A 22,078-nucleotide genomic window follows, 5' to 3' on the forward strand; every position below is an offset into this window, starting at 1 on the left:
TTTTGGGTTAAATACTCAATTTTCATGCGTGGATATTTGAAACATAAAATGAAAACATGTCCATTGCACTTTTTCCTCGAGATGTACTATAATATCAAGGTTACGGATATATTATAATCCCTTCTTATCTTCACTGATCCATCAGATACCTATTGTTATGAATGATCAATGAAAAGGTTCAGAACTGGGCTACTAATGGTCTTGTCAAGTATCTATAGTTATTTTCATGACTATGTCAACTCAAAAATCATGCAAGGTCGAATGTAGGCAAAGTATGATCAGTTGAGCTGTACCTCATATCCCTGGCTAGAGAAACCATCCCTCGGTATTTATACCACTGATACCATATGTATTCTATGACAGAGACAACAAAGATTATCATAAAACAAGCAACAATTTCTAATATTTTGTGATTTTTTTTATTCACTCTATACCTTGAAAAAGTTCACATTTACACATTTTAAGTACCCCATTTCAGGAATGCACTTGAGCATTATCCTGACAGCCAATGGCTAACAATGTTGCTGCCAGGCTGTCAAAATTGAAACCAACTGGCTGATAGCCATTTAGTGCTCAATTAAAACCTACTCAAACCTTCCCATCATGCAACAGTAATGAGTCATTGTCACTAACACATAACCTGTAATTTTGCCATTTTGTTTATATTTCATGTGTGATTTGCTCCACAGCAATGCCTTCAATTTTTCTTGAATTTCTACTGTTTGCATGATTGTAATGCCCAATGGTGTACTAAAACACCATGTGAGAGACTAAGCCTGAAGTGCTCTAATTTACAGTAAAATTAAGTTTTAAAATAAACATGGGGATCTCGGTTTTATTCAGCACGTTCACCAATTGAGTGATGACTAGGCCAACACATCTTGTGCATGTGTATCATTCAATCATTGACGTATAAACTGTGTGTATATCGCTATTCGTCTTTAGTTATACGACTTATTTAAACGTTTCAGCTGTATTAGCGCCGCTCAATAACGATCGGCGTGCTAATACATGAATTGATGTGCATCAAACAAACTCAGCAGCCAGGTCTCGAAAATAACAATTTGCGACTTTACGCTCATTTTGTGGGAATCCCTGGTTTCTAGTCATTTGCAGAGGTACCTGTCAATCAAACTCGGAAATGGTTTATGATTTGTTGTGATGATTAAAATGAATAACAGCATGCCCTATGGTTAGTTTTTCACCTTCAAACATACAAATCACCTCAAAAGTTACATCAAATGCAAAATTCCAAGTTTATTTCTATCAATGACTAGTAATATATACCACCAACTTGACATCCACTTACCAATTCCATTTACATACACAAAAACCCCTAAGTACAATCATGTAAGTATTCATTAACTTCACACAAGTTTTTTTTAATGGTATTTTATCAAACTCACACCCACACCCTTTACCCACACAAACTATTCTTACTTTACTATCTATTTACAGGTTACACTATAAATTTTTTATAATATAAAACTTCAGTAAATGTTTTTTGTCACAGGTACTTTGTCGTACTCTAGTTTAACTGGACAATCAGTGTTTCACCCTATGAAGTAAAGGTGTGACCCAATCGACGACCTCATCCCCCATTTTTCTTCCATCAAAACTAGACTGGCTTGCCAGTCCTATATATGCAGTGCCTATGTATATTATGGACTGGCTCTCGCCATTTTGTCTGTCTATGGGAAATGCACACTTAAAGATGTGCAAAGATCAGATATTTAAAAAATGTCAAAATTTGGTCAATGGTATAAAAAATTGGTACCCACCTTATTGTGCTTGCTAATTTGAGCCTCGGTTGAAACAAAATTATGGATCAAATGTATTTAAGTGTCCAAAAAAGCAAAATTATCATCAAAGTTCTGCACCCTTGTGAAGGGTGCATAATTTGAATCAAGAATAAAAATATCAGATCTTTGCGATCAAAAACACAAAATTACAACTTTGGATGTACTATTGGTAAAAGACAATATTGCCAAACAATATAGAATAGAATATTCAACGTCAACTTGTCAAAATATTGAAGAAATGTGCTCCCCAAACATGTGGAAAGTACGCAATACAATTCCCATTCAAACGCATGAGAAACTGAAAGTGCATAATCCAGGCCAATCAAAACTGACATTTTTGTATCAGAAGAAAGCTCATATTTATCTTATTATCCCAGTAAAATTTAACCCCGGGCTTCTAATACAATGATTATGTGCCTTTTCACTGCTTTTGTACCACACATTTCTTACTGAAATGAGTGCTTTCACATTACCCCTGTAAATGTACAATGCCACCTTTTTAAACAAGATGCTAACAACATATTTGATTGAGATGCACATAGCTTCAGCATGAGACATTTTCTATAGAATTACAATACAGTTGACCATCCATGTCTTTATGGTCTATACTTTGAAATAATAGGACCAAGCATGCAAATATGCTAATAAATCATCTAAATGGCAAGAAAGACAACAATCTATACAAAAATTACTTAATTTGTGTACATCGTGGAACATACTCTTTGCGTGGCTGTGCGTAGTAAGCTGTTGTACGCAGATAGCCTCGCTAATATGGACACATAGAGTAGCGTTGTACGCTCGTGTAGTTAGCATGATTAGTCGCGGAGTAACAAGCATAGTTGAATGTTCCACAAGGTACACAGATTTAACAATTTTTCTATAATTAAGACAACATCTGACATTTAACATGACGGGTCCCAGCAAACCCCGTAATTGGGCCAATTCATGTTTTTGCACACCGGCGTTGGTCTGGACAAGTGAAAATTACCATTTTAAGCTTGCTATCCCTTTTTCCCCTTTCTCTCTTACTCTTTCATGACTCCCACACTCTTACCCACAAACTGGCATGTTCAGCCACAAAATATAAATTTGTCCAGCTTAGCACCAGTACTGGCCCAATTCAACGCCGATGTGCAAACATTTATTGGCCCAAAAGAGGTGTCCAGTATTGAACTTTATTAGCCCAGTACTACAATGTTTGTTGGGGTTAGACCTAGAACTCTGGCCATAGTAACCGTTTTTACTTGTACTAGGACCAGAGGTACTATGTTTTAAAAAGTTAGAAGCACTTCAATGCTTGAACGGACCAATACAAATGTGTGTCAGGTTGCTAAAAATACCCACTTGAGAAGCTGAGAACTTACCATTGTTAGTCATTCATAAAGCTGAATTTATATTTTATACTTGATCACTTTTGCAGAAAAATAATAATCTGCAATTGTTCCCTTGGAAAAAACAAAACCTCATCTTACAGGCCACAGTTCATGAATCTCTCTATGTCTGTACAGGCACAAATTGACCTTTGAATGTGTTGTGTACAAAAACTAAACTTCATTAGGTCAATTTCAGAGCTGTAACTGTTAACTGGAAGTTAAAGCACTGCATGCTAGTCATAGGCTTCAACACAAAAGGTCCAAGTTTTGAGATATTTTCTCAAAATATCAAGACCAATCTCAAGAACCACTGAAACAAAACTGGGCTTGTTTGTACTCATTTTAATGTATTTTTCATGCTGATTCCAAAAATGGTCATGAAAATTTACAATTCTGATTTTTTTTTTTAAACTTGTCATCTGCAGTTGGCACACACGCCTTGAGGGAGTTAATGGGCTGTGCCATTGGTAATGCGAGTATGGTGGCTCATAGTATGAACAAAGTAAAGAAAGGCAAATGATCAACTAAGTGCTTCTACGGCAGTCTTAAAGGCTGCTTTGTTCTCTTCGTCTTCTTTTGAGACAACTTTCTCTTTCTTTGCGATTGGTTTGCTCAGTATTTCGTAATCATAGTCTTCTGGGTTCATGGGGTCATACTCGCTTGGCGATGTCTCATCTATGACGTACCTGTTAAGTAAATAAGAATATGCGATATCATCATTACTAATTCCTATTGCATTTGGTACTGCTGAACTCTATAGGAAAATTGCTTTTAGGTGCTTACAAAATATCGTTTCAAATGTTTTAATAAAATTAATAAAAACAAATATTATAATCAAGATTACAAACTTTTTGTGTTTTAAAATTTAATAAACATTATAGAAAAAATATTTTTACACAAAAAGTAATCGATGACCTGTTCCCACAAAATGAGTGTAAAGTTACAAGTTTGTGGCTTTGAGACCTTCCAATTATTGTTGCGTTGCTGTTCTTTCTTTGACGACACCTGCATAGTCTGTGGTATGTCCTTTGTGAATGTGGACATAATACATGTATATGCTGTACTTTGTATTCAATTCTGTCCCCATTCACAAAGGACATACCACTGCCAATACATGTCATCAAGCAAAGAACAGCAACAGTAGGAACGTCTCGAAACTCCCAACTTTCGACTTTACGCACATTTCGTGGGATCGGGTCACTCTCAAACAGCAATTTTCCCGATAGATCCCAGTTCAGCTGTAGCAAAATATCACATTACATTCAAATAAGTTTGTATGATTTTGTGGTGGTACAAGTTTGGCACAATATTGTCACGTAATGATACCAATATTGAAACACTGAAATTCTTGACAAAATTTTCACCAAATTAGGCCTACCCCATATTTTTCCTAGGTACCACTCAAAACTGCTAAATTTGAATGGGCCAAAGAGTACTGAATTTGTCATGCTTGACTTGTTTGTCACTCATGGACAGGGTTGTAGCCACGCCGGTCAAGGGTAACCAGCACTAAAAAAAATTATTATTTTTAAAAAAATTTCCCCCCCCCACAAATGATTTATTCATCATAAAAAGAATAAAAAAACTAAAATTTATTTTTTGGGTCTACCCCCTATCCTATTCCCCAATCCCTCATGTTCGCAAAAAAGATTGTCCCCCTGAGCCAGCACTCTAATTTGATAGTAAAATTAGCCGACACTCAACTTGGTCTAGCTACAACCCTGCTCATGGAGGCAAAATAGTGTACCTCTGGATTACTTTGCTATGCGCTCTTCATTTTTAAGGAAACATACATTACTGATAGACAGGGAAAACAGAAGACGAAGTTAGTTGTTGTGTCAAAGGTCACGAAATGACATCCATACCATGGAGGGCGCTGGTCTATTGTAATTACTGTTTAAAGTATGTGCTTGTTTGCATTCATTGCTTGTAACACTTTGTGCCAAATATGCCAAGTGCTGCATGTGCAAACCTCTGCAAGTATCCTTAAGGACACAAGTTGGAAAAAAATCCTAATTTTAAAACTGAACTATATTTCGGTTAATTTATTTTTTTCACATTATGTTTGGCTTATAATTAGTGACAAAATTAAGTCTCATAACACAGTGTGCTAATATAGGATTGTGCGTTGCGTAATGTGTGACTGATGCATGCTTATGTGAATTTATGTGAGTGTAAGTTGGGACTTTCTTGAAGTGCACAGTAACAAAAACCAAATAATTTTCACCAATTATAAGCCAAACAAACTTCAGAAACTACATTATTTGCACATAATATCACTTACTTGAGGTTTTTGGTGAAGAATGCTGTAGCTGTTTTGTTGTTCTGGAACACTGTACACATGACTTTCTTCATTTGAGTCCTAATGAGGCAAAATAGATCGACATACTGAGTGTTAGAACTTTCAATTTAAAAGTTTACCTATTAAAGGTATGTGACTAGATTATGGTCCGATTGTAAGACAATGTGTTTTCTACTTCACATTGAGGCCCATCCCGAAACATTCTTATTTCACGTTTTGAGTTAAATGACTCCAGCAATATGGGATTCTAGCAAAAATGTATGTCCTTGTGGCCCATAGGACAGTACATGACTTCCAGGGTGGTGACCAACAAGCTGCTGTGTTTTTGTCCATACCATCTAAGGGGTCGTCCATAATTTTCGCCATTTTCACTTGCGTACAAAGCGTACGTAAGAGGGAGGGAGGGGTAAACATTCTGGGCATGTGTACGTAAGAAAAATGGTGATTTGTTTGAGCAATAAAAAAAATGAAAAAGTATGGTATTTTCCAATATTTTATTCATAAGTTATAACCAATTGACCTAAAATTGTTCAATTCGTTTTAACAATTTTTATAACATGCCAAGAAAACAATGATTTTCTCTTCAATTTTGAGTCTAATATGCACAGTGGTCCTATTTTACATTAATATGCTTAATTTAATTCATACCAAAATACTTTAAAAAGGGTATTTTCGATCTGCGCTAGGATCAATGGCAGCAATGAGGCTCTAGTATGGATCGTCACTGTTGCAACAAAAGACATGAAAGCCATAGTTTAATTGCAAGAACATACACCAAACATGCCAAAGGGATGCCCCCTTGGCCCCCTATATATGATGTGATCCCGGGGTTCTCCGTGGAAGAGAGTAGCCTATAGGATGTTCAGCAGATTTTGGAGTGCATTAGCCATTTTAGTTCAGATCTGCATTTTAAGCTATGTTAATTTATTGATGGCTTTTGTTTTCATGAAAATATGGTTTAAAAAGGAAGTTTTTTAAAGCATTTCTCAACTAAAAACATTAACCCAGAACCAACTGTCCTCCTGGAACACTAATATAACCTAACCCTAAACCGAATCGAACCTTTAACCTAAAATCTAACCATAACCCCAACACATCATCTCAATTTTGCTTTTAGGAGTAGGCCTACGGAAATCCTTCGCCATTTTATTTGTAACGTAACTTCGAGGGAGGGAGGGGGTAAAAGTTACGACGCTTTGTAACGTAAGTGTAAATGGCTAAAATTATGGACTGCCCCTAAAGGAAATATATGTAAAGTGGTGAGGATAAGGTTGTCAATCTAGCTAAGCACCTGTAATACTTATACTTTTTTGTCTGTAAATTGCAGTTTTAAGTTCCAATAGATTTTCCAGGGTTCACAGGTTTTTGCTGCAGGTGAAAAAAACACGCTTTTAACCACCGGCAAAAAATGGCAAAAACTAAAAGTGATGAATAGTTCACTTTTTTCATCTCAAAACAAATTATTAACTTACAAAAAATGATTTCCTGAGTGTAACAAGACCAGATTTGGTAATAAGTAACATATTAAGACATTAAAGGCATAGGTTTTCATTGCTCACTAGTGTATAAAACTGCAATGTGGCATACCAAAATACCAAATTCAAAACTTTTTCATTTTGACGAGACAAAAAATATGTTGAATGATTGATTAAAAGTTGTGTGTTATTGTTTATGAGCTTTCTGTGTTACTTTTAAATATTTGCCTGCCTACATGTGTTTTTATCAGTTGTTTGTACTCATTTTAATACATTTTTCATGCTGATTCCAAATATAGTTATGGAAGCGTACAAAAAAAAAATGTAACTTGTCGTCTGCAGTCGACACCTGTGTGGAATAACTACAGTGGAAATCCCAATTGAATGAACAAAGCCTGATTTTTTTTTGCAAACACTGCGTGATATGCGCCAGCATGTGCGACTGTGCATGGGTAAGTGAACCCAACCATGCCAACGCATTTGTGATTGGTTAGTATTGTATCCAAGGTCGTGTGTTCGCCTTGTAGTTTGAAATACACAAAATACGATCGCGGTTGGATCGAATACAGAAATATGAAAGCTGCGTTCATTCAATTGGAGTTCCCACTGTAAACTATCTAAGTTTCACTTACTTGTGTGCTATTAGTTCTAGTATCTGCATGAGAAACTTGCCTAGGCCTTTCCTTCTTACTTCATTCAAAATTTGAATTTCATAGCTGAAAAAATAAACAAAAACAACACCATTGATTAAATATTATGCCCAAGGGAGTTGGAATGGTGGGGTGGAGCAGAGCAAAATAACATGAGACGTGTAACCTGCATATGGAATATTTATCCTGTTCATGTTCTGAATAAGTAACTATGAATGCAGAATAGATATCTTACACTTCCCATCATGCATTTCTCCCATTTTAATTTCCTTTATTGATAAGTGCAACGTGTGTCGTATACTGACGTAATGTACCTCAATGAACGATTACGCACTTTGCGATCTATTGTGAAATATTAAACTGGATCGCATGAGTCCCGTATATTAATGAGGTTATGAATGTCTAATCGATAACACTCTGAAAGTGATATCATTGGATAGTTGATTTACTAATAACTAGCGGGAGACCCGCGCTTCGCGCGGGTCCCCGCTAGTTGAGTAAACGGGAGCGGTTAGTAAACGGGAGTGGTTGGTAAACATGGATAAACGGTGATGATAATCATGGTGTCTTGGTGTAGATTATTCATCCAGTATATAGTAATGATCATGTTAGCTTGATAATCATAATTTTTTATGTTAGCTCCTGTCATGTTAAAGAAGCTAAACTTTAAGTGAATATCCAGACCTGTGATAATGTTATTACACTCAATCCCTCAGATTTCTTTTGAAAAAGCTCGTGACAAAATGGTTGATTTTAACTTTATCCCAACAAACATAAAACATTTATGTCAGAAGAGGTTGCTAGAAAACGTTTCAATTTCGGGTTATAATGGTATAAAACATGTAAGCAACATGTTTAAAAGTTGCAGCAAAACATTTTAAGCGAGCCCGTGTTGTTAATAGCTAGGCCTACATTATAGTCAGGATTTATTTGCGGGGGCCGCAGAATTTCCAAAATGTGGACTTTCAAGTTCCCCTTAAAGTGGGCTCACCCACCCCCTAACATTTAACCTTAGGGCTATACTGAATTTACAGTTGAACGACGCTGTTGGCTACATTTTAAAATTCCCTCTGAAAAGTGGATTTTTTTGCAAATCTGTGACCCAATGACCACCCCCTTGTCATCAGTGGGCTCACCCACCCCCTAACATTTAACCTTAGGGCTATACTGAATTTACAGTTGAACGACGCTGTTGGCTACATTTTAAAATTCCCTCTGAAAAGTGGATTTTTTTGCAAATCTGTGACCCAATGACCACCCCCTTGTCATCAGCTTACACCCAATGATCCCCACGAAATAGCTTCAAGGCCTTTGCTTTGATCAAGTTTCCAATTCTGAGAGGACACAGCCGGTTGCACGGCGCGCGACACAATGGTGCTTCGTGGCCATTCAAAAAGATGGTCACATTGTCTGGGGGCCTACGCGCGGTAAGCCAACATTAAGTGCGTCCATACCATGCGCCGCAATGCGCGTAAAACCATGGTGCCGTTTGACGCGTTTGCTGTCATGACCTGACCCATAAGGTTATTGACCTCAACGGCCTAGCAACCGACCAATTTTTTTGTTATTTCCATAGTGATTGAATAGTTTTGCAAAAATAAACGTCAGATGGTTTAATGGCGATATGTACCCGATCAATGTACGAATAAATCAGAGCTGAAAGGGAAAGCATCTCGGAGCCTGCTTCTGGACAAGATTTAGCGACTTCCTTTTATTTATATAGATGTGACCCATCACATCAAAACCGACCACTTCACGGCAGAAATGAAAATGACATACTAGGATAAACTGCTGTTTTTAGCTTTAAAGTGACACCTTACCTTACTTGTTGAAATCAGATACAGTAAAATTGTTTATGAGGCAAAATATGCTCAAATTTCTTTTTATTTTCTCATCTTCTTTCATTGTTATCTACCAATAATGCCAGTCGCAAAGTGATGTGATGATAGGTCACAATTATTACCAATTTATTGATGGTGCTTAGTTGTCGCCCACCTTGTAAGTTTACACTACTTCAAGACGTGTGACTCACCAGTATAAGACTTCATCATCAAAATCCATATCGAATCTGAACTGTGCAAATCCCTGGTGGCAGCCATCTTGGTCCTTAGCAACCAGGTACCATGCTTTATCATGCTCCATTTCTTCCCTTTTTTCCCTTTCTGTCCAACCCCAATTGCTCTGTTCATATCTGTTGTGACAAAAAAACAACAACAATTAAAACTGAAAAATAAATAAGTACGGTATAAATTAAGAAATAAACTTATTTGGATTGAATGATGAGTTGCAAACTTTGCAGATATCTTTACGAAACATGGAAGCTATTCATAACCTCTGCATATCACACCATAATATACATTGTGCATCTTAAGTTAGGGCTCAAATTGAAATTCCCTTACACAGGAAGGTGTGCGCCATCCTGCAGCTTTCCTGTGCTAGCCTTCTTTTGTTAAAATCCTGGGCAGGGTGTATCACTGATGCATATAATCCATCCGTTTTATGACCAAGCTTTCCTGAGGCGCGCGCTTAGCCTTCTTTCTGTGTGAAAACGTGGTAGGGTATTTCAATATGAGCCCTTAATTACTCATTACATGATACATGCACACACACAGAGGTTATTGATAATTCAGGCATGAGAATAGATTTCCATGACAAAACAGGAAAAAGCAGAAAAAACGCATAAAATATGACAAAAATTCTCCCAAACGGGCGAAAAATAAATAAAAATGCGGAAATTTGGACAACAAAAAAGCAGGAATTGCTGCTTGGGCAGGAAAAATCCTCTTGTCCAAAAATCACTGGGGACAACCATATTGAGCTATGTACATGTACTTATCCCCTGGACAACCACTATATTTTACCTCCAAAATCATGATTTATAAAATATAAAACTTGCAATTGACGTTAAATTTTGACTTCTAATTTGTATCCTTTAAAAGCAAGAGTTATAGACCACTGCTAGCACATAGCATTTATAATATGATGTGATGTTCACTTGTTCAGCATGTTCATTTCTGAAATTTTTTTATTAATCACTTCACTGAGTTTCCCAATGGTGGCAGTGCTTTGAGATCAGCATGATCAGAAAGGCGAATTTTGAAGCTTGCACAGGTTTAGCAATTTGTGGCTACGGAATTTCCAGAACAAAAGTCATCGAACAAATTTGATTTTTGCACTCAAAAATATGACACATTTTGGGGACAACCAAAATGTTTTGAGGACAAGCAGATTTATGCTTCAGTTATCCTCGGGACAACTTCATATTTTCCTTATTTCAGACACTATATCCACAATGACCTCAGTGTGTGATGTGGTCATTTTCACAGTAAAGGGTGTAACTTTTGATTTTTTGGGTCAAAATTTCAAACCACTTAAATATGTTTCTGTTTACTGTAATCATGCATAGAAGCAACTCAAATTCCAGTAAAATAATGTTTCAAGGCTTAAACCTTTTGATTTCTGATAAAAAAAAATGGACATTTCCATAACATTTTGGTTAAAATCTAAGAAAAATGTATTTTACATAAGCTCAGAAAATTATGACATGAAAGCTGGAATACATGTGAAATCCCATTCCAAAGTAAGTCAACAGATATAAGTTAAATTTTATACCATGTTTTGCTATGTTTGTAATTGCAATTTTGAAAATTTTTAACATCAAGGGTCATTTGCAATGGAAATTTCCCAATCTTAAACATATTTTTTAAGTTTTAATTGGGTTTCTAAAATAATTTGAATGTCTAACTTCATGTACAAATACTACTTGATGAAAGGAACCTCCCAGCCAAGTTTCACAGAAATTGGAGTTATTTTTAGAATTGGCAATTCAAGCGATTTGTGTTTCGGAGGCTTCAGTTAACAACACAGGTGATCATAAAAGTAAAATATTTGGCTAACTACTACAAGTTGACATGAAAAAATAGGTAAAAATATCACAATTACCAATTTTCATGCTTTGCTTCTAAGTATTGAATTTCAGTTGTGACAAAATTAAATTATCACAGCAAGTCATTTTTATTGTTTCGGAGGCTTCATGTTAACAATGGTTAAACATTGCAGAAGTATTTTTTTGAAAACAACACTGTTGGGATCATCTAAGCTGTTATTTTCTTGTGTGTATTGAATCAATGATTCTATGTGGCAGATATTGTAGATTTATAGCATGTTAACTTTTTCACCCATTTGTTAAGTATATGGTGTTTTTTGCATGTGAAGCCTCCGAAACAGGCTTTTTGGGTATCAGTATATTTTTCAAACATTAACCATAACATCAACAATTTTTTTAATTTATGACATTCTGCACATATCAAGTAACAATTACAATGCAGATATCAGTATGAAACACCAATTTAGATATGCATAGATGATAATTAATCTTATTGTTGTTGCGGAGGCTTCATTTGTTTCGGAGGCTTCAATTGTTAACGGAAAGTTTGTATTGGGTCCCATTTTCAAACGGTGATATATATCTCCACAATTTAAAAAGAAGTGATTTGAAGATCTACTTTGCTACATTTTGATAAATAGATTGGATGAGCTCTTTTATTTATATTTGCCCAAGCTTGCTGAACAGTTTGTTTCGGAGGCTTCAAAAAGTTAACGGAAAACGGCTCTTTGAAGTCAAGATTTTATAAAAATTTTGAAAGCTTGCAAATCGACTAATTTTTGTTACCCATTTCAAGTTAAGATATCAACTGTTATGAATCAAGAAGAAGTGAAGAAATAACCAAGAATTATGAACCAAAGTTATACCCACAAAGTTTGTTAACAATTGTTAACGGAAAATGAAGCCTCCGAAACGACAAATCTCGAAGTCCGATTCTCAAAAATACAGGGCTGTTCACAATTAAATTTAATGTGGCAGTGTTTACTGAACATATGACCGTACTTTCAGGATAAGAAAAATTATCCATGAACTAACTGAAGAAAACGCAGGTTTTTACAAAAATGTTACTGTTTTTATAGTTTTTCAAAATGGCAATATTAGGTACATTTAAGCCTGCTAAAACTGAACGCAGTAACTCCTGAAGATGATTATGCTACCCAAGGTAGCTGCTAACTAGATGACTTATGTGGCCAAAAATCATGGAATTCTGTGGCTTTATTAGAAAACTACGGATCAAAATGTTAAAAATCCAAAGTTACACCCTTTACCGTGAAAATGACCATGTAGGGAGGGATTGCTACTGTTGGCAGAGGGGTCAAACCCCCACCATTTATTTTTTTATTTTTTGGCACCTTTTTACCAAGGTACCCTTTTTATTTACAAAGTCAGAACCTCCACCACTTTTATGCTTTTTCTGCCATTTGTCACTAGGAAATCCCAGTGCTATGTGTGAAACTGGATACACTTTCAAATTATATTGCGTTGTCACATAACATTAAGGCTGCACTCCACTAACTGATTATTAGTGATGAAATACACAATATTTAGATGAAATGTGAAATCATTTATTGATTTATAACTTCTCATCACACTACGCAAGTATACGAGTTGGATGTAGCCAACATCATGCCGCTTTATCAGTCCCTGTAACTTATTGACATAATACGGGTGAAGGCGAAGCAAAGAGAGAACCATGTACGGCGCTTGCGACTATGGCTATTTATAGTATGTCAGCTAAGGGTGAGCATTGCCAAGGTTTTCCATGTCGCGATATCGATCATATTGTGGGAAAGGCTTTTACGACGGGAGTTCATAACAATTAGCAAGTTTTTAGTGGGTTTGCCCTTGGACAAGTTCAGAACATCTGATGGGATATGCTTGCTCTTGCAGTCGCTTCATGCTGTGGCATTTCACATATAGGGTTAGTTACGGCATCAGTGAAATGAAAAAGTTACTAATCAATTATGATGAGTCTGCCCTATACTTACAATGTTTGCATGTTAGCCTTGGTAAGATTGAAAGCCCAGTCTATCGAGTCCTTATCCATATCTGTGACTCGACTGCATTCTATTGACAACGTTAACCTGCAATTAAAAAAAAAGGAGATACGCAAACTAGTCCAACTTCAAGAGTACAGAAATAAATCAAATACTGGACTGAATTAGGCTGATTGGTCAAGTGAGAGACGGCGATCAATTCCTTTCAATGCCTGGTCCCACGCGTGCGAGAGTTGAAAGCGTAGTCCTCCTGTTCTGTTCAGCGACAGGCTTTTGACGCTCTCCCAGACGGCTTCGCGCACACCCCTTTCAAACCAGCGTTCCTCCTTGTCCAGAATGATGAAAATCTGGGTCAGTTAGGCCCATAGAATAGGGTTTTTTCTCTGTTGCCTTATGGCTGAAGCCAGGAAGATAAAAAAATCATGTTTATCCAAATCTTACCCATTCCTGTTGAACTTCTTAAATGGCAGCAAGGTAGCCATAGGGTCCTCAAGCTTGTCTGCTGCTTCTACTACCTTCATGGCTGCAAGGATCTTAGCCTTCTCCTGAAAGACAAATGAAAATGGATTACTAAGGACCAAAAAATATGTTTCACAGGAAGGGTTAACAATTTGCTATCAAATAACCGGGTCCATTTTTATTTATGCTGGAGCCTGGACCCATTCAGATCCATTTTTAGTTGAAATTTGTGGGTCCCAAATTGATTTTTGTGGGTCCAAATTGCACTTACGGGCTGTGAGCCGACTGAGCTGGGTTACCGCACATTCCGCACAATGACGATCTATGATGATATTGACTATTTCTTGGATGGGATTTTTTCTGGGCCCAAGCACAGGCTACTAAAACCCATTTAGGTTAGGTAATCTTACTTTTTCCGGGTCCGTTGAGTTCAAAAAGCGTCCTGGACACCAAAAACTGTGAACCTTGTTCACAAGCCGCCATAGTCATCATACATAGTACGCGCATATCTCAAGCAAGCTGTATAACACGGCTCAGGATACCAATTGGATTGTTACGGGATCTAAAATGAGCGTTTATTGCGTTTCGACAGTATTTTTTGTGGGACATGAGAGCACCTCAGACCTATCGAATTGCATTCTGAATACGAAGCATGTCTTTCTGATATCAAATAATTGTCATTTTTTGAAAATCACAATATAATACAAATTTGATATTTTTCAAATTTTTGATATATAACAGTCCTCGAAGTAACTTATATAAATCTAATGATATACTCTTAAAGTGTATGTAGCAGGGAGAAAAAGCCGACGGTCAATTGAAAATTTTGACCTTTCATATTGAAGATATGGATTTTTTCCCAAAAAGACCTTATTTTTGTTTGGTGTTTTGGGAAAAAATCCATACCTTCAATACGAAAGGTCAAAATTGTCAATTGATCGTCGGCTTTTTACCCCACCTACATACACTTTAAGTATAAATCATTAGATATATAAAGTTTACTTCAAGTACTGTTAAATATCAAAAATATCAATTTTTAATGATTTGCCATAAAATGTGCATTAAATTGCGAATTTCAAAAAATCAAAATTATTTGATATCAGAATGACATTCTTCTTAATCAGAATGCAATTCGATATGTCTGATGTGCTCTAATGTCCCAAAATAAATACTGTCCAAACGTTCATACCCCAGCCCTTAAGATTATTCTCCGTTTAAGAATGCATGTTAAATAAGTTCTCAGGGTTTCTCAATCAAATTAAGCTTTCTACCGACCAGCACGTACAGAATTTAGTTAATATATCAAAAATCTAGGCCCAAGCCTACAATTGTTCACATCCACATGTAAAACTTTAATTTGCAGTGACATACACTGCCCCGTAACATTCACTCGATCGTTCATGGCACAACAAATTTTGTTGTTGTTAAATGCAGTTTCATCAATTGGTAGCGCACTAACAGTTTAAACGCAGGACAACCGATCTTTTGTTCTGCTTAGTCGCGCTAAACGCCGATCGATACATGTTAAAATCAACACAATTCGAGATACACCTTTTGCTATGAAATTTATTTTCTCGGTCAAATATAAAGCAAAATTTTTTTCTTCTTCAGTAATGTCAAATAAAAACATAGTGCTTGGATGAAAAATTTTTTTAAAATCCTGGTGTTAAAATTAAGCATCAAATTGTGTCTTTTAGTGTGATATTTTTGATTTTTATAGGCCTTTAGTTCGCCGTGAGCTTTTTACAGAATTCATTTTTAGCGTCTCAAACTAATATAGTTTGCTAAAGAAAGATATTTCCCACCTCTGTAAAGCACATCGTGTGGGTCTATATATTATAGTTTTGTCAGAATTTCCGTTTTGATTCCATAATTTTTGACTACCAGCTGAGAAAATTTCAAATCCACGCGTAAAATACTAGCATTGTGGATCGATATCTCTGGGTGCCCGGCCTGGATACAGTTTTGCCAGAACTTCAATATAGCAAAGAAATTACCTAGTGTTTCGGTATAGTGCCTTTTGTTTGTGTTTGTTTGAAATTGCTTAAACCCACCGAAAGTCATAATGAAGCAGCCAAAACAATACAAGGTTAAACACGGAAGTTTATAACAACCTATTATAATGACCTAAAGGAAAAATCATTTATGGTTACAATGAGCCTTGCATTGTAAGTCATGGTTAAAATGTGTTGAGTACCCACCCCACCCCCATAGGCCTACATAATATTACATACCGGTACCTTATAATATTTATATAGCACGGCTATAGCTATATACATTTAGAAAGTAGGTCCTATAGCGCTAAATTATGACAAATAGGCCTACACAAACCCGAACGCAAGTCTGAAGGGTGTAATGAAAATGCCAACCCGCGATGGGGGGGGGGGGTCATTCAAAATTCACCTGGAGATAGGAGGGACAGAAAATTAAAATCCACTCTAATAACACGCAAATTTTTCTAGGTTTGGACAGTGGATTTTCCCATGGACCTCATCCTAGGTAAATAAATAAACAAACAAACAAACAAACAAAATGGTTTTCATAATCATGGAATCCATAGCCCCTATAAATTGAAATTGCAGGCTATCACGGGAGCAAATTTCCAAAATCCACCTCATTTACCAGAATTGGGGATTTGGGCTACCAAATCGCTGGTCAGGCAATCCTGGTTTTCAATGGAAAAGGGACCTGGGTTGACAACAATTGAAATATCGATTATTTCTGCTGGTTGCTCTCGAGGTAAAGTACTAAGTTTGACATTTTCGGAGCATGAAGGGGAAAAGGGAAAATAAAAACGGAAATTCTGACAAAACTATAATATATAGACCCACACGATGTGCTTTACAGAGGTGGGAAATATCTTTCTTTAGCAAACTATATTAGTTTGAGACGCTAAAAATGAATTCTGTAAAAAGCTCACAGGCTTAACTAAAGGCCTATAAAAATCAAAAATATCACACTAAAAGACACAATTTGATGCTTAATTTTAACACCAGGATTTTAAAAAAATGTTCATCCAAGCACTATGTTTTTATTTGACATTACTGAAGAAAAAAAAATTTTGCTTTATATTTGACCGAGAAAATAAATTTCATAGCAAAAGGTGTATCTCGGAATTGTGTTGATTTAACATGTATCGATCGACTTTTAGCGCGACTAAGCAGAACAAAAGATCGGTTGTCCTGCGTTTAGACTGCTAACACATGTCCCAGACAGGTGTTTTCCTGTCAAGTAAATTGAATTTCAGGCAGGCCAAATTAACAAATTTAGCACAAAATACCTGCAAAAAGTGCCAATTTTTGTCATTTTGGGTTTTGTCGGTGGGAGGGGGTAATAGTGGCACTCAACTTGGGCTTGTGACAACCCTGTAATTTCTACTTACCTCTTTTCTCTTCATCTTCTTTTCTTTTCCTTTGGCTGATTTTCTCTGAAAAAAAACAATAGATTCAAAGAACAAGATAAGTCACAATCAAAGACATTATTGATCCCGCAAACCTTAAATGACTAAATAGATTCATCAGATTGGTGGATATAGGCTTACAGTAAGAAACATTTCTTTTGAACAAAACCATTTTTTACTCATTATTGACCATAACAGGCGAAGAATTTGGTTTTGTTCAAAAGACAATTTGCATATTTAAGCGTTTCCGGATGCATACTCTGTTATCCTAAGCCTTTTTAGAGCATTTTATTTAATAGGCCGGCGTACCATGAATGTGTGCACAACCCCCCCCCCCAGCTCAGAATTATTACACAGCCCTTGATAATCTCCAAAATCATTCAATCATTCTTTTGATAGACCTAAACTCTTCTAATGGGCCTGTACACGTAATTCAGCAAGTTACATATCAGTGCAATAAAATGTACAAGTGCTATAAACGCCGTGCATCCACGTGTCACTTTGTACGTCCGATAACTATAGATTGAATGATATTTATTATCACACGAGGAAATAAAAACAAACGAATATGGCGCTTCACGTGCTGTAGGTCAGGTCAGTGGTCAAAGGTTTTCAGTCGCTTAATCACTGGCTAGATATCGTATTAAATTCATGTGATACACTACCGTCGTATTATTGACACCAATTCCTAATTTCGACATTACTATTGCGAAAGGTCATTCCATTATCAAATTATTAGACTTTCTGTAAAAAACAAATCACTGGTGCCTATCGGACATACTAGTTCACCATTACCGCTCTGAGAGGTCAGTGGTCTCAGCTAAATTGAGGGCGTGCTTTCAAGGTTACTACTCGTCGTTATTTCCCAACATGATCAAGGGATCGAATATGAATTAGTGAGTGTCTTTAAAAAAAATAAATTTGATGCACTTCACTGAGCAGCTGCTTTTCAATACGTTGGCATTGGAAATTTCTATTCACTGAACTGTAATACAGGCATGTGCTACAGCATGGTTACAGGGAGGAGCTCATGAGCTTGTTTTAAGTCTATATGTTATGATATATTTGGTAAATCGGCCAATCACATGTCATCAATTTAACCTTGGCATGAGAAAGAGTTGCCAACTCTGATGCTTAAAATATACCACATTGTGTAGGATTAAAGAATAGCCTAATCTACTACATGTATGTGTGGTCAAAATGAGTATACTTCATGCGTGTCATGACTTCTAATGTTAATTTCCCCACATGTGTCTAACACTTAACACTTTGGGTGGAATATTTGGAAACAGGTATTTACAGTCCACAAAATGTAAACATGGAGACTACATGTACAATTACAGAATTTGACTTGCTGGAAATTGGTTTTTGCTGAACAAAAGTAAGTAAACATTAGGGATCTGGGGTTTCAGTGTATTTTGAAAATGATGGGTTTGTGTGAATTTTCATAAATGGGTGCAGTTATCCTTGTTTTGAAATATTTAATTTTTGACAGCTCTATCTTCCATGCCATATATCCATGTACACTGTCTTTGGATAGCTCTTTATTCGTACCACCAGAATCATTTATGCAAGTCCCACATCACATCGATATCGGCGATCATGTTTTTTTTACTGAAGTTAGGCTAGGCTTAGTCCGAATAATCAGACCCAGAACAAAATATTAATTTCTGACATGATCCTGTTCTGGGTCTGACCTGTTTCCATATGAAATCTTGATGGCAAATTCGACAATAGAAGCACATGGTTCTACGTGACAGCTTTTTAATCAATATTCATGTTAGGCCAAAAAAAAAAAAAAAAAAAAAGGTTTGTCTCAAAGATCACAAGAAATTTAAAAACAAATGCGAAATGTGATTTTTTTTTTTTTTTTTGTTCCCGACCTTTTCATGGCATTTTGAGAAAAAAAAGTCTTGATTTTCGCCGATTTTTTCTGGAAAAAACTAAATTTTTAAATGAAATTTAAGTTTGGATGGGGGTGTGTGGGTGTGTGTGACGTGTTGGGTGTGTGGTTGTGTGGTTGTGAGGTGAGGAAAGTCAATCTCTTTGCATATATTGTTTGTTGTACTAATTTTGGTAGTTGGTCAATTATTTATTGGTGATATTTGGTGAGTGTGATGGGTGTAAGTGGGTGTGAATGTGTGTTGCAGTTGTGTATGTGAGTGGCAGCTTGTATGAGCGAGCAAGGAAGGTTATTTGCATTTGAAGTGTCTTTGTTTTAAAATATTGTCAATTTATATGCCATTTATTATTTAGCTTATGTATTTTTTTATGTGCAATGTATGTAATTCAGCCTTTGGCTGCGAAGTGCATTTTTTCTAATAAACCTTGAATAATAATATCTATTCTTTCAAAATAATTATTTACCATCATAACTTTGTGAAAATCTATTTGACATTTGAATTGCTAGAATAGTGGACTTTCTTATCATACTTTACCCCAGGCATACTGTGCACTGCAGGGGCCTAGTGTTTGAGCAAAATGCACATGCCCACAAGGTATACTTCCTCCCTAGCTCATGTTGCGCCCTACACAAAAATTCTGACTGGACTAAAATCTGAGGGAATCCAGTTACAGTATTATGATACTTCGACCATGGGTCCTAAGAATAGCATGAATGGAGAAAAAGTAAGGAGAAAGACTTGATCAAGGCTACATGCATGTGACGTGACACAGCTAAAATAATCGACCGGAAATCGGGGATTATTAGTTCAAAACGTCAACAATTTCAAAATACGCAGTGACAGTAAACTTATTGGCAAGCGGTCCGAATTTTGAGCCATACAAGTTTACGTGGTGAACTATACTAGTACTTAGTTCCAGTAACTGTAACCATACTCTCTATGGGTCCGTAGATGTCATTATGTTTATGATAAAGTCTTGCTGACAAGACTATACTAGTACTCATCCTCATCATTCGCAATCACTGGTCAATCTTAGATAGGGACAGGCACATCTGAGCGAGGGCGCTATTTATTTTACTTGATAATAAAGCCCTATGTAAATCTGTGCCATTTTGTGCCACTGAAAACACCATTTTTGGTGTTTTCAGATGCTCTAGTTTGCATTGACAACAGATTCGATGCTTTAGGAAGCAGAATGCAACAATATTTTTTTCTGTGAGATATATGCCTTGGTGAAAATCACCGTTTTGGTCAAAAAAGGGGCATTTTGGGGGAAAAATTCTATTTTGACCCAAAATTCATCTTCTGACAAAAGGGAAACATGGTTTGACAAAACTTTCATCCTTTTCACATAACAATTCCAGTTTACTTATTTGCTGGGAGAAAGCACTTTTTTACCACCTTAAAAATTGAATTTTCATACAAAATTTCACAGATGTGTTGGAAATGATAACATACATAATATTCAACAAAAATTAGATAAAATTACAATGAAAACAAAAAATTGACAGGGGGGCACAAAAATTATCAAGTCCCCCCCCCATGCACTCCTATATGTGACTCCTCGCCACAACTGAGCCCGGATGTCGCCAGTGCCACTATTGAGACATGGAATAAAGAATAGAGCACGAAGTGCGATGGAATTGCAACTCTGATCGTCGATGTGAGGTCAGCGATCGTCACGCTTGCAACATGTGGACGTAGATGGCAGCAGCATTTTTCTGTCATTAGCATAAGTCTCCACAGCACTACGCAGTCTATCGTAGATGGCAGCAGCATTTTTCTGCAGTTTTCTGTAGGCTATCGCATAATCGCACAGGGTAATACACAGGGGAAGCCGACGCTGTCGCCATCTTTTTGTATTGCGCTAGTATAGAAGTTGCAACGGCCTGATTGAGATATGCTCCATCGAACTTAACAATAAACAATAGGAAAGAAAGGATTTATTGACTGTTTTATTGATTTTTCACTACTTAAATGTCAAGTACTATAGACATGATATACATCATTTTAAAGCTAATTTCAAGCAGAATATTTTGGTTGAATATCTCAAAATGATGATTGGCGACATCCGGGCTCAGTTGTGGCGAGGAGTCACATATGGTTAAGTCTTATCAGACAGAGAAAATGGCCCAATGTTCTGACAGTAATTTCGTCATAACTTCACTTAGCAATACAGTAGAAGATTGGTTTTGGTGTCTCTGGTCTGAGAAGTTCTCTCTTCCAATAAACAACAATTCATGTTAATAGAATTAATTTGAAATTTTATGCCTGTCCCTAACTTAGACTGGCATCGCGTATACCGGCTCCATACATTCGATGTATGTAGACTTAGTTCTTTTTTACGCGATCGGTCGGCTAGTGCGAAAGCCGAAAGGTCTTTCCTCTGCAAAATAGTGCATCATTCATATGGCATGCATGATATTCATGTATTGCAAATGCAATTCATGAATTTCACCCACCATGATTTGCAAGTCGACGAACATTGTATAAATAATCCGAATAAACATGATCAGTGATGATCATGATCATGATGATAAGCTTACATTTACAACATGTGTACGATGGAAATTGTCCACTCAAATGCAGTGAAAACATGGTTGGAAGAACACATCAAATGAAAATGAACTCAAAATTGCAAAATTAAGATAATGACATGTGTCAATCAAATCTTACCCCCATATTTGCTGAATTGTAAAGCTCTAAACTTGGAGATCCTTTGTAAACAAATCAGTCTCTGTGTTCGGGAAAACTTCGAAATGGCGCGAAATGTTGGTTTGTTCGTGCCAGGTTTTTACATTTTTCTCCACTGGTGCGACACGAGTTCATC

The 22,078-nt window shown here is 36.4% G+C and overlaps 1 protein-coding gene across 1 annotated transcript; it reads right to left on the reverse strand.

Annotated features, from left to right (window-relative positions):
* Window positions 1–396: 396 nt before the first annotated feature.
* Window positions 397–22,071, reverse strand: LOC140146059 (N-alpha-acetyltransferase 40-like). The gene is made up of 8 exons (XM_072167801.1): window positions 21,925–22,071; window positions 17,327–17,371; window positions 13,927–14,030; window positions 13,477–13,572; window positions 9,635–9,793; window positions 7,585–7,668; window positions 5,460–5,537; window positions 397–3,861 (listed from the first exon to the last, which is right to left on the reverse strand). Exons 1-8 carry the CDS (start codon window positions 21,928–21,930, stop codon window positions 3,696–3,698), a joined length of 738 nt encoding a protein of 245 aa, XP_072023902.1. The 5' UTR covers window positions 21,931–22,071; the 3' UTR covers window positions 397–3,695.
* Between the last annotated feature and the right edge of the window lie 7 nt (window positions 22,072–22,078).

This window comes from Amphiura filiformis, chromosome 2 (assembly GCF_039555335.1).
Source record: "Amphiura filiformis chromosome 2, Afil_fr2py, whole genome shotgun sequence".
NCBI classification, from domain to species: domain Eukaryota; kingdom Metazoa; phylum Echinodermata; class Ophiuroidea; order Amphilepidida; family Amphiuridae; genus Amphiura; species Amphiura filiformis.

Coding starts and splice junctions, on each gene's coding strand:
- LOC140146059 (XM_072167801.1), bottom strand. Junction 14,031..17,326: donor AGAAGATGAAGAGAAAAGAG/GTAAGTAGAAAT, acceptor TTTGTCTTTCAG/GAGAAGGCTAAGATCCTTGC. Junction 5,538..7,584: donor CTAGAACTAATAGCACACAA/GTAAGTGAAACT, acceptor TTGCCTCATTAG/GACTCAAATGAAGAAAGTCA.